The 13,481-nt window shown below is 44.4% G+C and overlaps 1 protein-coding gene across 3 annotated transcripts; it reads left to right on the forward strand.

Annotated features, from left to right (window-relative positions):
* The first annotated feature begins 229 nt into the window (after positions 1 to 229).
* LOC120566146 (calpain-2 catalytic subunit-like) lies at positions 230 to 11,808 on the forward strand. Of its 3 annotated transcripts, XM_039812425.1 has the most exons (21): positions 230 to 611; positions 1,457 to 1,526; positions 1,946 to 2,067; positions 2,300 to 2,433; positions 3,490 to 3,658; positions 4,007 to 4,090; positions 4,803 to 4,888; positions 5,232 to 5,306; positions 5,522 to 5,682; positions 6,741 to 6,910; positions 7,223 to 7,234; positions 7,342 to 7,553; positions 7,762 to 7,798; positions 8,127 to 8,192; positions 8,319 to 8,376; positions 8,839 to 8,903; positions 9,068 to 9,136; positions 9,659 to 9,737; positions 9,834 to 9,950; positions 10,580 to 10,638; positions 11,496 to 11,808. In XM_039812425.1, the coding sequence occupies exons 1-21, from the start codon at positions 375 to 377 to the stop codon at positions 11,517 to 11,519; spliced, it is 2,106 nt and encodes a 701-aa protein (XP_039668359.1). In that variant the 5' UTR covers positions 230 to 374; the 3' UTR covers positions 11,520 to 11,808. The 3 variants fall into 3 exon arrangements, 1 of the variants encoding a protein (XP_039668359.1); XR_005640344.1 differs by lacking the exons at positions 8,839 to 8,903; positions 9,834 to 9,950; positions 10,580 to 10,638; positions 11,496 to 11,808 and having other exon boundaries at positions 8,956 to 9,136; positions 9,659 to 9,712; XR_005640345.1 differs by lacking the exons at positions 8,839 to 8,903; positions 9,834 to 9,950; positions 10,580 to 10,638; positions 11,496 to 11,808 and having other exon boundaries at positions 231 to 611; positions 8,986 to 9,136; positions 9,659 to 9,712.
* The last annotated feature ends 1,673 nt before the right edge of the window (positions 11,809 to 13,481 follow it).

The raw sequence follows: 13,481 nt of genomic DNA on the forward strand, positions 1-13,481 counted from the left end.
AGATATGCTGGCTCTATACACACTAAAAGTCCTGATTATTTACATGGAGTCTGGTGGAGTTTGGTGATGTTGATTTCGGGGCTGTTTCATGTTAAACTAAAAGGATCTTACTCTTTAACTAAACTGACATCTTTAAAAAGTGAAGGGTTTAATTTGAAGGTAGTCACCGGAAGTCTTACTTGTCACTCTTTTTAGCTTGACTCTGTAACTGAAATCCCATCAGAGTGAACACTCCCTTTCTGGCACATCACACACCTGCAGCCCCACCTCTTTTCCTGCAGACTCTCCCAAAACTTTCCAGAAACCAAACACCCTCCAGGCTCTCCGCTCCAGACTCCAGACTCTTTTCTCCAGACTCCGGACACAGCTGCATCATGTCGGGCATCGCCGCCACCCTGCAGCGCCGCCGGGAGAAGGATCGGGGAATCGGCTCGTGCAGCCAGGCGGTGAAGTACCTGAACCAGGACTACGAGGCTCTGCGGCGGCGCTTCCTCGAGTCCGGAAGCCTCTTTAAGGACGACGCGTTCCCGGCGGAGACCTCTTCTCTGGGCTTCAAAGAGCTGGGCGCGGGCTCCTACAAGATCCGCGGGGTTTCCTGGCAGAGACCGACGGTCGGTGGGACTATTAAAAACACTCATTATTTTAATGGACTTTGGTACAGAGCGACAACAGACGATACGTAGGAGAGATGCGATTTAAAGATGACGGCAACTTGTTGACATTTGTTCAGACTTCTTTTCTTTGCACATAAAATCCACCAAACTGTTGAAATAATTCACTTCATTGAGTTTAATAATCCTAAATCTAACTCGCCCCAATGATTGGCTGATAATATTTTAGTAACAAAAACACTTTATCTCTCTATAACTTTTCCAAATGCTTCTGCGTGGCAATGTTCTTACGCATTAGGCATGCACGCACACATCCGTGCATGTGTTATGTACGGTTGATGAGGCCCCAGGATTTTGGGAATGAGTGAGGAGGAATTAAAAAGCAGGATTCTCTGAATGGAGTTTGGTTTGAGATTTGTTTAGTTGAGAAGAAGAAGCAGCTCAGCGTGTTCTGCTGCAGGTGTGAAGAATCTGTCAGACATCTGAAAACATCAGATTATAGATGAAATTGTAGATTATATATTGTGGATTAGAGGATGTTTATCTGATCTGTATCTCAGTCTGTTTGCTACTAACACCCAGCGATGAAGAAAGGAGGATTCGGTGTCCTGTCCCAGAGGAGAGAAGAAACTAGAAAATATTCACATTTAACAAGCTGACATCACACAAGTTTCAGTTTTATCAAACTGGTATATGGATTATCAGAACAGTTGGAAATTAAGTTAATAGTTGAAGACTAATCCCTTCATCTTTGCAGCTCTATGTAAATTAATGTATGTATTTTTCAGAAACCCCAGACGTGCAGCTGAAGGTGTAACCGGATCTCTGTTGTGTTTCCTGTGCAGGAGTTGACCTCTGACCCCCAGTTCATCGTCTCCGGAGCCTCCAGGACCGACATCTGCCAGGGAGCTCTGGGTGAGAACACGACATGAAGTCTCAGACTGAATCTTTAAACCAACATGTCCCACCTGCCAAACCCACCAGACTCCATTCAGCAGAAACATTAACCCATTAACAGCGAGGAGCTGGCGGCTCACTCCCGGTGTTGACATGACGACAGTAACTGAGGGAAACACCCGAGACAGGCCGGCCAATCACTGCTCAAGATCAGAGCAGACAGCTCATTGGTCGAGCCCAGACCGGGGGGGCGGGGTTCATTTCCATCTACAGCAGCTATATGAGATATTTTATAACAGAATGCCTAAAACCTGAACATCATTTCTGAAAAACATGATAGATGCACAGGAAAAAAAATCATCCAGTTTATATCTAACCATTCTGTCTGTCTGTCTGTCTGTCTGTCTGTCTGTCTGTCTGTCTGTCTGCTTCTCCAGGTGACTGCTGGCTGCTCGCCGCCATTGCCTCTCTGACCCTGAACCAGGAGGTTCTGGCTCGAGTCGTCCCTCATGGACAGAGCTTCAGAAAAGGAGAGTACGCCGGCATCTTCCACTTCCAGGTAGACAGACAGACAGACAGACAGACAGACAGACAGACAGAAAGTGCCTGTTCGAGTTAGATTTAAGAACTGAAAACGGGAGATAAGCAGAATTAGAATCAGATAATCCTGAAAAAAGAAAATTAACCTCATGTCTGTCTCTCTGTGTGTCTTTATGTCTGTCTGTCTGTCTGTCTATGTGTCTGTCTGCCTGTCTCCCTGTCTCCCTGTCTGTCTGCCTGTCTGTCCGTAGTTCTGGCAGTTTGGGGAGTGGGTGGACGTGGTGATTGACGACCGTCTGCCGGTTAAAGATGGAGAGTTGCTGTTCGTCCACTCGGCCGAGGGGAGGGAGTTCTGGAGCGCTCTGCTGGAGAAAGCCTACGCCAAGTAAGACCAGCCAGGGATTCAAACCCACAACCTCCTGTTCACTACCCCTAACCCTTAGGCCAAGTAAGACCAGCCAGGGATTCAAACCCACAACCTCCTGTTCATTACCCCTAACCCTTAGGCCAAGTAAGACCAGCCAGGGATTCAAACCCACAACCTCCTGTTCACTACCCCTAACCCTTAGGCCAAGTAAGACCAGCCAGGGATTCAAACCCACAACCTCCTGTTCACTACCCCTAACCCTTAGGCCAAGTAAGACCAGCCAGGGATTCAAACCCACAACCTCCTGTTCACTACCCCTAACCCTTAGGCCAAGTAAGACCAGCCAGGGATTCAACCCCACAACCTCCTGTTCACTACCCCTAACCCTTAGGCCAAGTAAGACCAGCCAGGGATTCAAACCCACAACCTCCTGTTCACTACCCCTAACCCTTAGGCCAAGTACGACCAGCCAGGGATTCAACCCCACAACCTTCTGATCACTAACCCAAGAGTAGAGCTGCAAATAGTAATCCATTAATCTATTACTGATTTATTTATTACTTTTAGCTAAGTGTGTTGACTGTTTAGTTATCATTTTAAGCTTTATATTTCAACCATTTTATTCTCAAAATATTCCAAGTTTTTTCTAAAATACTACAACCTTTTGTGATAGGCAGCAGAACTTGTTTTGAACTTTTCTTCAGTATCAAAGTACTATATGTAGTATATGTCCCTGTAACAGGATCTGTACTACAACCGGTAACCTGATCAGCTGATCAGTGGAGGCGTTCAGGTGATAATGGACGCTGTGTCAGGTGTGTTCAGGGTTGGGTTTCAGCACGTCGCTGAATTCTTTACATTTGTTTCTCCAGCAGGATGAGTCTCACACATACACACACACGCAATCACACACACGCAGACACACACACACACACACACACACACACACACACACACACACACACACACACACACACACACACACACACACACACACACACACACACACACACACAAGCAGACACACACACACACTTACAGGTTGTGTGTTATCTCTCTGTGACGTCTCTGCAGGTTGAATGGCTGTTACGAGGCTCTGTCTGGAGGATCCACCACTGAGGGTTTCGAGGATTTCACCGGAGGAATCGCCGAGGTCCACGAGCTGAAACGACCCGATGCTCAGCTGTTCCACATCATCCAGAAAGCTCAGAGCCGCGGCTCACTGATGGGCTGCTCCATAGACGTGAGCTCTGATACAACAGAGGGGAAACACTGGGGTACAACAGGGGTACACAGAGGGGTAATACTGGGGTACATCCAGGGAAACAGTGGGAAAACACTGTGTAAATCAGGGGTACAAGGAGCCAATGGGGGGGAAAGGGGTAACCAGGGGTACAACAGGTAAATAAACATACAGTTTTCTAGCAGAATTACCTGGTTTAGCTGTGATGAGTTTTTGAATTTTTTTTTTGGAAGTTTCTGTTTAAATTGAAGTGTGTGTGTATAGATAGATAGATAGATAGATAGATAGATAGATAGATAGATGAGGAGGTTCAACGTTTGTATAAAAGTTAATTGAAATGTTTTCCAGATCACGAGCTCGTCTGAGTCGGAGGCCGTCACTTCTCAGAAGCTGGTGAAAGGCCATGCCTACTCTGTGACCGGCACAGCTCAGGTGAGAGCCTGCCCCCCCCTGCACTCACCTGTCTGTCCTAACACCTGGAACAGGATCTACCATTAGTCTAGAAATCTAGACGCACCCTAGCGGCAGCAAATGTAATTTGCAGCCAGGGTCGTCCAGCAACTCTCCGTTGGCTTGCGAGCTGGAAAAACCAAATTCTGGTCAGGCCAATCACATCGTGTATAGAGTCGGTGGGCGGGGCTTAACATAATTAATCTATCAACTAGCGTTGCTTTGGTTGGTTGGAGCGCTATCCTATTGCGTGCAGAGGGAATTTGAAAGACAACTGTTTATCCCGCCCCTCTGATGCCAATGGTGAGTTCCCAGACCCAACATCTGGATGGGTCAGACTACCTCATCACAGCATTAAACCCCATTCCCATGAGTCAGGGAAGCTGCGTTCAGACCAAACAAAGGGTGTGTTTGTTTGAGTGCTCCCCGCCCCCCGCAGCAAACGCTGCCGCAGCCTAAACGCACAACCCCCCCTCCCCCCATTCAACATGATCGTAAAGACCTGTGTTCTGACGGCATTAAACCACATTTCCCATGAGTCTTAGCCCTAAGTCCTGGAGTGTTATTTGTCATTTGCTGAAAGTCGTTTGTGTTTAAAAGCAGCAGAAACACCTGCAGAGGGGCGTGACTTCAGTCAAGTGATAGGGCTGCTGGCCGGCCAGTCAGGTGTAACTCTGCGTGCGATTGGCTGCAGGTGGAGCACCAGGGAGAAACAAAGAAGCTGATCCGGATCAGGAACCCCTGGGGACAGGTGGAGTGGACCGGAGCCTGGAGCGACAAGTAGGTAGCCCCGAACAGAGGGGCTGGGGGGGCGCTTTTCTCTTTTTTTTAGACTTATTGTCACTTTTTCCTACGTTTAAGTCTCTTTTTCTTAAGTTTTTGAAGCTTTTTTTTGACGTTCTTCCGGTGGGGAGGGGAGGGGGAGGTGAGACATATTTCCTATGTACATCCACCAAAGCCTTCCGGGAACTGTAGTTCTAAAACATAGAGAATGCTTATCCCCCATCAGAAGTAAGCAGATATTGTTGATTTATATTTGCTCTGTGTTGGACATCTTGTTAAATAAAAGTGCTGTGGACAGATACTTCGTGCTCTTATTGTGAAACTGTTTCCTGTTTGACAGCTCGATGCAGTGGCGTCAGATCAGCTCCGAGGACCGCGAGCGTCTGAGTCATCGCTCCGAGGACGGAGAATTCTGGTAAAACTAAACTTCCTGTCTCCAGATATTCGTCTTAATTAGAAGTGCTTTTACTTTCATGAACTTTTACCAAGTTCATGTAAAATTACCCTACAAGTACCTACTCTTCACCAGTGGGGGAAGATATACTTGAAAATGGCCTAGTTACCGTGTGTGTGTGTGTGTGTGTGTGTGTGTGTGTGTGTGTGTGGTCAACCCTCTGCTCTGCCTTGCAGGATGTCTTTCACCGACTTCCTGCGACATTACGACCGTCTGGAGATCTGCAACCTGACGCCCGACGCCCTGAGCGACGACGCCGTCTCCAAGTGGGCGTTGTCCAAGTTCGACGGGAGCTGGAGGCGCGGATCCACCGCCGGAGGCTGCAGGAACTACCCAGGTCAGACATCAGGCAGGCAGCGGTGGGCAGGCAGGCAGGCAGGCAGACAGACGGACAGAGAGACAGACAGACAGGCAGAGAGACAGACACAGACAGAATCAACAGACAGACAGACAGACAGACAGACAGACACATCAGAGAGACAGACCGACACACAGAGACAGACAGACAGAAACATCAGAGAGACAGACAGACAGACAGAGGGTGATTGATGTCATTGACAATGGTGAGGACAAGGCGTGTGTTCCTCGCTTCCTATTGGCTGGCTGTGTCTGGAACCATTCACTCGTTCATTCCTCCCTCCCTACTAGATACTGTATATAGTGAGCTCCGCTGTACAATGAAAGAACACTTTCAGACACTTCACAGTTCTTTTCTCTGTGACAACAGTTATGTTATTGCTGTCGCCAGGGGGGTGGGGGGTTCCAACGCCCCCAATAATCAAAACTGGCCAACCTCCCAAAAAAAAATTATAATTTCCTTTACATGAATAAAGATATTTGCACTGTAAATTGTTGCAGAAAAAAATTCACCAGAATGCAGAAACTGAAATGTTTCTTTTAATTTATTTTATTTATTTATTTATTTATTTATTTATTTATTTATTTATTTTCGGGACAGTGCACATTAATGAACAATCTAACATTTCTGTACAGACTGTAAATGAGCCAGGTTATAGCATAAATGCTAATTTTCACCTGTAGTCCCGAGGCAGGAAAACAACAACATAAAAGATAATGCAAAACAAAAGAATATGACAATATACAATATCAAACAAGAAACACATTAGCACACATTCAGACAGATTACATTACATCAGTAAAATTAGTCAAAATGATGATATAACTGGGAACTTTTAAGAAATTGTTAGAAGTGCTTTTTAAATGTGCAGTAAGTTGGACATTCTCTAATGTTCATTGGGATGCTGTTCCAGACATGACCTCTTCTGATAGAAAGAACAGTTTGTCCAAAGGTAGTTTTTCTATGCAGGTTTGCGTTCCAATTGTTTTCTAAAGTGAGTGAGAGAGAGTCTGACGTTTAGTTTCTGAACGCTGCAGACACGTTCTGGACCAACCCTCAGTTTGTGATCCATCTGGAGGAGGAAGATGACGACCCGGCCGATGGCGAGGTCGGCTGCAGTTTCCTGGTCGGTCTGATCCAGAAGAACCGGCGCCGCGCCCGGAAGCTGGGGGAGGACATGCACACGGTCGGCTTCGCCATCTACCAGGTGAGACACGGGCACACGGTCAGGATCACCGTCTACGGGGGGAGTAGTCTCTCATGTCCAGACCTTCTTCTACAGCTCTGTGGAGGACTGGCTAGTCCACACAGCATTCCTGGATGGGAGATGGGTGTGTCTGCTAAATAGTCTCAGGAAGGAACTTGAAACACAAGCTCCTTGGTGCTTTTTAAAAATGTTTTTGTCATCTTTTTTTCATCGTGTTTTTGTGGCTATTTCCTGAGCGAACTGAAAGAGGATCTCCTCGGCGGAGGTAAAGAGCTCTTTGTTAACTCTTGTTCGTTCTTTCTTCTGTTGCAGGTTCCTGATGAGGTACGGAGATCTTCCTGCTGCTCACAGTTTGTTGCTCAACATTTTCATTTTTTTTTAATCTGCGACACATTCAGTCTCCAGTCTCACCTCGTGTCTCTCTATCTCAGTTCCGCGATCAGAGGAACGTCCACCTGAATAAGAACTACTTCCTGCGTCACGCCTCAGCCGCTCGCTCCGAGACGTTCATCAACCTGAGGGAGGTGTGCAGCCGCTTCTGTCTGCCGCCCGGAGAATACCTGATCGTCCCGTCTACCTTCGAACCGCACAAGAACGGAGACTTCTGCGTCCGCGTCTTCTCCGAGAAACAGGCCGACTTTCAGTAAGTCAGATTCCAACCGGGCTGCAGACCACGGCGTGCAGGGAGAGGCCCAGATCTGGGGGGGGGGGGATGTTCCAACCGATAAACCAGAAAATCTCAAAGCCCAATGATCACAGGCACTGTTTATGAAATCATCTTTTAGCCTATACATGTACTTTTATAAAAACTGGATATAATGTTTTAAAGCTGATTGTGTTTGTTCCTGCAGAGAGATGGACGACCCTGTCGAGAGCAGAGTGGAGACGGTCAGATTTCACTCATTAACACAACTTTTATTTATATATATATATATATATATATAAACAAACAAACTATTAGGCTTAGGATATAAGATATTATGCGAAACATTACCAAATATAATATCTTTGTTATATTAGATTTTATCAAACTGCACCATCTAGTGGACTGAAAGAGCAACTGATTGTATTATTCTGGTACCCAAAGTTAAATCCTCATGTGCAGTTTATAGAATAAAAGATAGATATCCATACAGTGTTACCACGGGGAATATTGCCACATTGTATCTCTTTCCTAAAATAAATCAGTGGAGGAATGTTTGTTGATTTGTTTCAGATTGAGATCGATGAAGACGATGTGGACGATCGGTTCAGAAAACTGTTTGGACAGCTGGCTGGAGGGGTGAGCTGCTCATCTATTGTACATTACACATCTATAAATATATTAAGATACTGTGTGTGTATATAGAGATATCTCTAGATGCTAATATGTGATGTTGAAGTGACTGAAAGCGTCTCTGTGCTGCAGGACTGTGAGATTTCCTCCTACGAGCTGCAGAAGATCCTCAACAGAGTGGTGACCAAACGTGAGAAACTAAAGACGTGTGTGTGTGTGTGTGTGTGTGTGTGTGTGTGTGTGTGTGTGTGTGTGTGTGTGTGTGTGTGTGTGTGTGTGTGTGTGTGTGTGTGTGTGTGTGTCGGCAGGTGTGTGTGTCTGCAGGTGTGAACAGTCTTTCCGTGTGTGTGTGTGTGTCTGCAGGTGTGAACAGTGTGTGTGTGTGTGTGTCTGCAGGTGTGAACAGTGTATCCGTGTGTGTGTGTGTGTGTGTGTGTGTGTGTCTGTCTGCAGGTGTGAACAGTCTTTCCCTGTGTGTGTGTGTCTGCAGGTGTGAACAGTGTATCTGTGTGTGTGTGTGTGTGTCTGCAGGTGTGAACAGTGTATCCCTGTGTGTGTGTGTGTGTGTGTGTGTGTGTGTGTGTGTGTGTGTGTGTGTGTGTGTGTGTGTGTGTGTGTGTGTGTGTGTGTGTGTGTGTGTGTGTGTCTGCAGGTTCTGACATTAAGACCAGCGGCTTCAGCATCACAACATGTCGCAACATGGTCAACATGTTGGACGTATCCTTCGCCGCAAATGTTTAATCATTGAAATAATCTGACGTGTTTATAGATCAGATGATTAACGGAGAACTAACTGTAGTTCAGGTGATAAACCAGAGACAGCTGCCCCAGTGGCTGATGGGTAAATAATCTGAGTGTGAAGTCCCTGAACGTGTGTGCAGAAAGACGGCAGCGGTAAACTGGGTCTGCTGGAGTTTAAAGTGCTGTGGACCAAAATCGAGAGCTACCTGGTGAGTCTCAGATCCAGAACCTGGTTTCTGTTTCTCTTAAAGTTCCTCAACATCGTGTTCTCTGAAGTAAGCAACAACTTCCTGTTGGAGACTCCTTAAACCTGTATTCTATCTGACGTCCAGCAGGGGGAGACTCCTTAAACCTGCATTATACCTGAATTCCTGCAGGGGGAGACTCTTGTGTCTCTGACTGTCTCTGGTCTCTGTCTCTGACTGTCTCTGTGTCTCTGTCTGTGTCTCTGTGTCTGACTGTCTCAGACTCTGTCTCTGTGTCTGTCTCTGACTGTGTTTGTGTCTCTGACTGCGACTGTGTCTCTAACTCTGTCTCTCTGTCTCTGACTGTCTCTGTGTCTCTGACTCTGTCTTTGTGTCTCTGTGACTGTCTCTCTGTCTCTGACTGTCTCGGACTCTGTCTCTGTCTCTGTCTCTGTGTCTGTGTCTCTGACTGTGTTTGTGTCTCTGACTGCGACTGTGTCTCTAACTCTGTCTCTGACTGTCTCTGACTGTGTCTCTGTGTGGCAGAGTGTTTACCGTCAGAAGGACGTGGATAATTCAGGGACGATGAGCTCCACAGAGATGAGGATGGCTGTGGAGGAAGCTGGTAAAACAACTTCACCTCACACACACAGACGCACGCACACACACACACACACACTGAGCCTCCCCCGAGAGAGAAACTGTCGTCTCTGTGTTTCAGGTTTCAGTCTGAACAACGCGCTGCATCAGATCCTGGTGGCTCGGTACAGCGAACCAGATCTCACCATCGACTTCGACAACTTTGTGGGCTGTCTGGTTCGCCTGGAGACCATGTTCAGTGAGTCCACACAGTCCTCACACTCACACTCACACACAGTTTAAATACCAGATTATAGTCACACTCAGAGTAGCCTGGTTGACCCCAGACCCTTCTCAGCTGTAACCGAGAAGCCCTCCTCAACGGTTGTGATTGGTGCCTTGATTTGGAGAAATTGGAAATGGGCTCGAATGGGCTCTTGGCCAGACAGACTTGCAGAGCAAATTGGTCAGGGTTTTCCCAGGCTACACTCAGACACACACACAGTTTCAATACCAGATTATATTCACACTCAGACACCTTCCCCGGTTTCTAAACTCAGATAACAGGGTAAGCTCTGGTTACACATCTGCACGTTCCGTAGTTTCTATTGTCGACAATTTAGACAATATCTTTTGAAAACTTTGACAGCTTTTTGTAAAGTTTTTGATTGATTTTTCGCTGTTTCAAAGGTTTTTGTTGTTTTCGTTTAATTGTTTCGGTTTTTCCCCCACGTTTTTGTTACTTTTTTCAACGTTTTTATCGCTCCTTGTTCACTGAACTTCCTGCTGTGACTGACTCCTCTTTATCATGATGATGATGATGATGATGATGATGATGATGATGATGATGATGATGATGATGTTGATGATGATGTTTCCTCTCCACAGACACGTTCTACACGCTGGACAAAGATAAGTCAGGAAGCGTGGAGCTCAGCATGATGGAGGTATGAAACCTGTTCTCTGTGAGGAAGCGTTGATAGCAGATCATCAGGACCGAGCTGCAGATCAGACAGAGATCTGTAGAGATTCATGTGAATTTCAAGTTGTTCCCCCGTAATTCCACCCGGTGTGTCTGCGCTGCGTTCTGGACACTCGACACACATCTGACCAATAAGCGACAAACGCATGGAAGAAAGTGACAAGAGCAGCAAAAACCTCGGAAAAAGCGAAACAAATGTCGAACAAAGTCACAAGAATGTTAAGAAAACGACAAAAATAAGTTACAAGAACTTAGAAAGAAGCGACAAAAACATCGTAAAAGTAGCAAAAAAAAAACCAGTAAAAAAAAAAGTCTAAGAAAGCGACAAAACATCTGACCAATAGGACGAGTGAATGTTCTTGTGTGGTTTGTAGAGGTGCATTTGGTTCGTATGGATGTCTCGCAGAAGCGTCTCTCCGTCATTATACCAGGTTTATTTCTGGCTGAGCCGTGGGCGTTCAACAGGCGGGCAGGAAGTGTAGAAGCCCGAACATCCGGTCACTTTTCAAAATAAACTCCCTGTGCAGACTCCCGATCGTATATCTGTGATCCGTGTCATTCAGAACTGGGCTAAATGGAAGAATCTCCTGTGGCGTTCCCGGCGTGTGACGCACGGCGGACGACAGAACCAAACCACGGCGAAGCAGGAGCGCCACGCAGACGGCGGGATGATTTTGGGGTTACACAGACAGAGACGAGAGATGATTTAACATGAGGAGATTCTCTGCTGTGGCTTATTATTTATCTCAAGTTTACTAAAAACAGTTTTCATTGCTTTTTTTGGTTTTAGTTTAATATAATAACCCATCATTTCTCCTGCAGTGGCTGAACGTGTCCATGCTGTGAGGAACCAGAACCGGATCAGAGCTGAGATATAGTCCGGGTGCTGACTGAAGATTGTTTACATGTTTATTATTAATCATGAAGGAGAGCGATGTTTTATTACTAAATGTTCCGTTATATACCGGGGTTAAAGTGGGCTGGAACAGCGTTATTACATCAAACAATAAATCAAGCAGAACAGAAATAGAAGCCTTGGAGTCAGACTATGAATGAGAAACAGAATGAATAATGAATGGTAGAGAAGGAGGTTCTGCAGAATATTCAGTTATTAAAAGACTCAGTTATTAAAAGATGTTCTGTCCGGTTGGTTCTCTTTGTTTTCAGACTCATGTCATGAAGTGGCTTATGTATGACACGCCAATTCGTACGCCGTTATTGGCGTGTTATCAAGACGCATACTCTCTTTTTAGTGTGTTTATCAACGCTGTTTGGCCTCCATTGGCGATTACGTGTGAATTGACGTAGCGACTAGTATGAAAAGCTGAAAATCAGGACTTTCAGCCAGGAGACTGGGGGTCGTTTCCCCCGTGTGATGTTTCCTTTCCCCGTTCTTCTTTTCCTAAACCCAACCGTAGCCTCATGACAACACGCCACGTGGCTTTAGAAAGTGGCGTGTATGTCTACGCTGCGACGTTGCAGACTGCCGCCGCTGTATACAGTGTAGACATACACGCGGACAGATAACACGCCACGTGGCTTTAGAAAGTTGTGTATGTTTACGCGATGTAATGTGTAGAAGCATCTTTATCATAACCTCCGTTTCACATCATCTCCTGGAAATAACCAGAGGACCTGAGGGAGCTTTCTCTACCTGCTGAGTTTAGAGACTTCACAGACATTCTTATGACGCTTTTACAAATTTTGACACATTTTGACCAAAATAAATAAAATAAGAGTTAAATGTGAGAATCATCTGTTTTTCCACCACTTTAACCCCTGAGTTTAACTTCTCCTATAAAGATATTTATATTAATATATTCTTACAACTTTATTATTAAATTATCTGTTTATTCAGCTGACTAACCCACTGTTTATTTATATAAAAAAAAAAAAAATATATATATATATATATATATATATATATATATATATATATATATATATATATATATATATATATATATACACACACACACATACATATATATACACACACACACCTGTTTATATCCACAATGAACAGACTGTTCTGTTTACTATTTTGCTTCACACCTGATGCCTTAATAATAATCTGTTTAATAAAGACAAAGAAGTAAACGGTTTGTTTTTCTTGTCTTCAGAGAATATCTCTTCAGTTCTTGTTTTTAAGTTTCTCTAGTTTTGATTCATAAAATATACCAAAAGACATGTTTTTCTTCTGTTTTGCTGAATAATTGTTACCTCTTTACCTTTCTGAAAAATTCCCACTTTTTCAGTGTTTGTTTTTCTGTGATCTGTCTTAATCTTAATTATTATCTCTGTTAGACGTGTTATTAATATCTTAATAATAAAGATGAAGTGAATTGTCTTCAGTGATTTATTATGAAAAAGAAATGTGTGTGTGTGTATATATATATATATTATATATATATATATATATATACATACATATATACAGTATGTGTATATATATACATACATATATACAGTATGTATGTGTATATATATATATATATATATAATGTCTATACTCTGTATAACCCTTTAACTCCTTATCTGTCCCTGTAGACATGTAATCTGGAAAACCTGTATTTATCTAACTATACACTGTTGTACATAATGTATATCATCTTCATAACTGCACAGAATACTCTACTCAAACTGCACTTTAGTATTTAATGCTTCTTTTGCACTTCTGGTTGGATGTCAGCTGCATTTCATTGGCTCTGTACCTCTGCTAAATGACAAAGTTTAATCTAATCTAAAATTGTAATTTATGAAATATAAATAATAAAACAGCCTGTCGTGGTGATTGATGATCATCAG

Source organism: Perca fluviatilis, chromosome 1 (genome assembly GCF_010015445.1).
Source record: "Perca fluviatilis chromosome 1, GENO_Pfluv_1.0, whole genome shotgun sequence".
NCBI lineage: Eukaryota > Metazoa > Chordata > Actinopteri > Perciformes > Percidae > Perca > Perca fluviatilis.

Bases quoted from the DNA above. Each gene is read 5' to 3' on its own strand.
- LOC120566146 (XM_039812425.1), top strand. From the start codon at position 375: ATGTCGGGCATCGCCGCCACCCTGCAGCGCCGCCGGGAGAAGGATCGG. The intron at 2,068-2,299 runs GTAGACAGACAG...GTCTGTCCGTAG, and splicing joins CCGGCATCTTCCACTTCCAG to TTCTGGCAGTTTGGGGAGTG. The intron at 8,193-8,318 runs GTGAGCTGCTCA...TCTGTGCTGCAG, and splicing joins TTGGACAGCTGGCTGGAGGG to GACTGTGAGATTTCCTCCTA.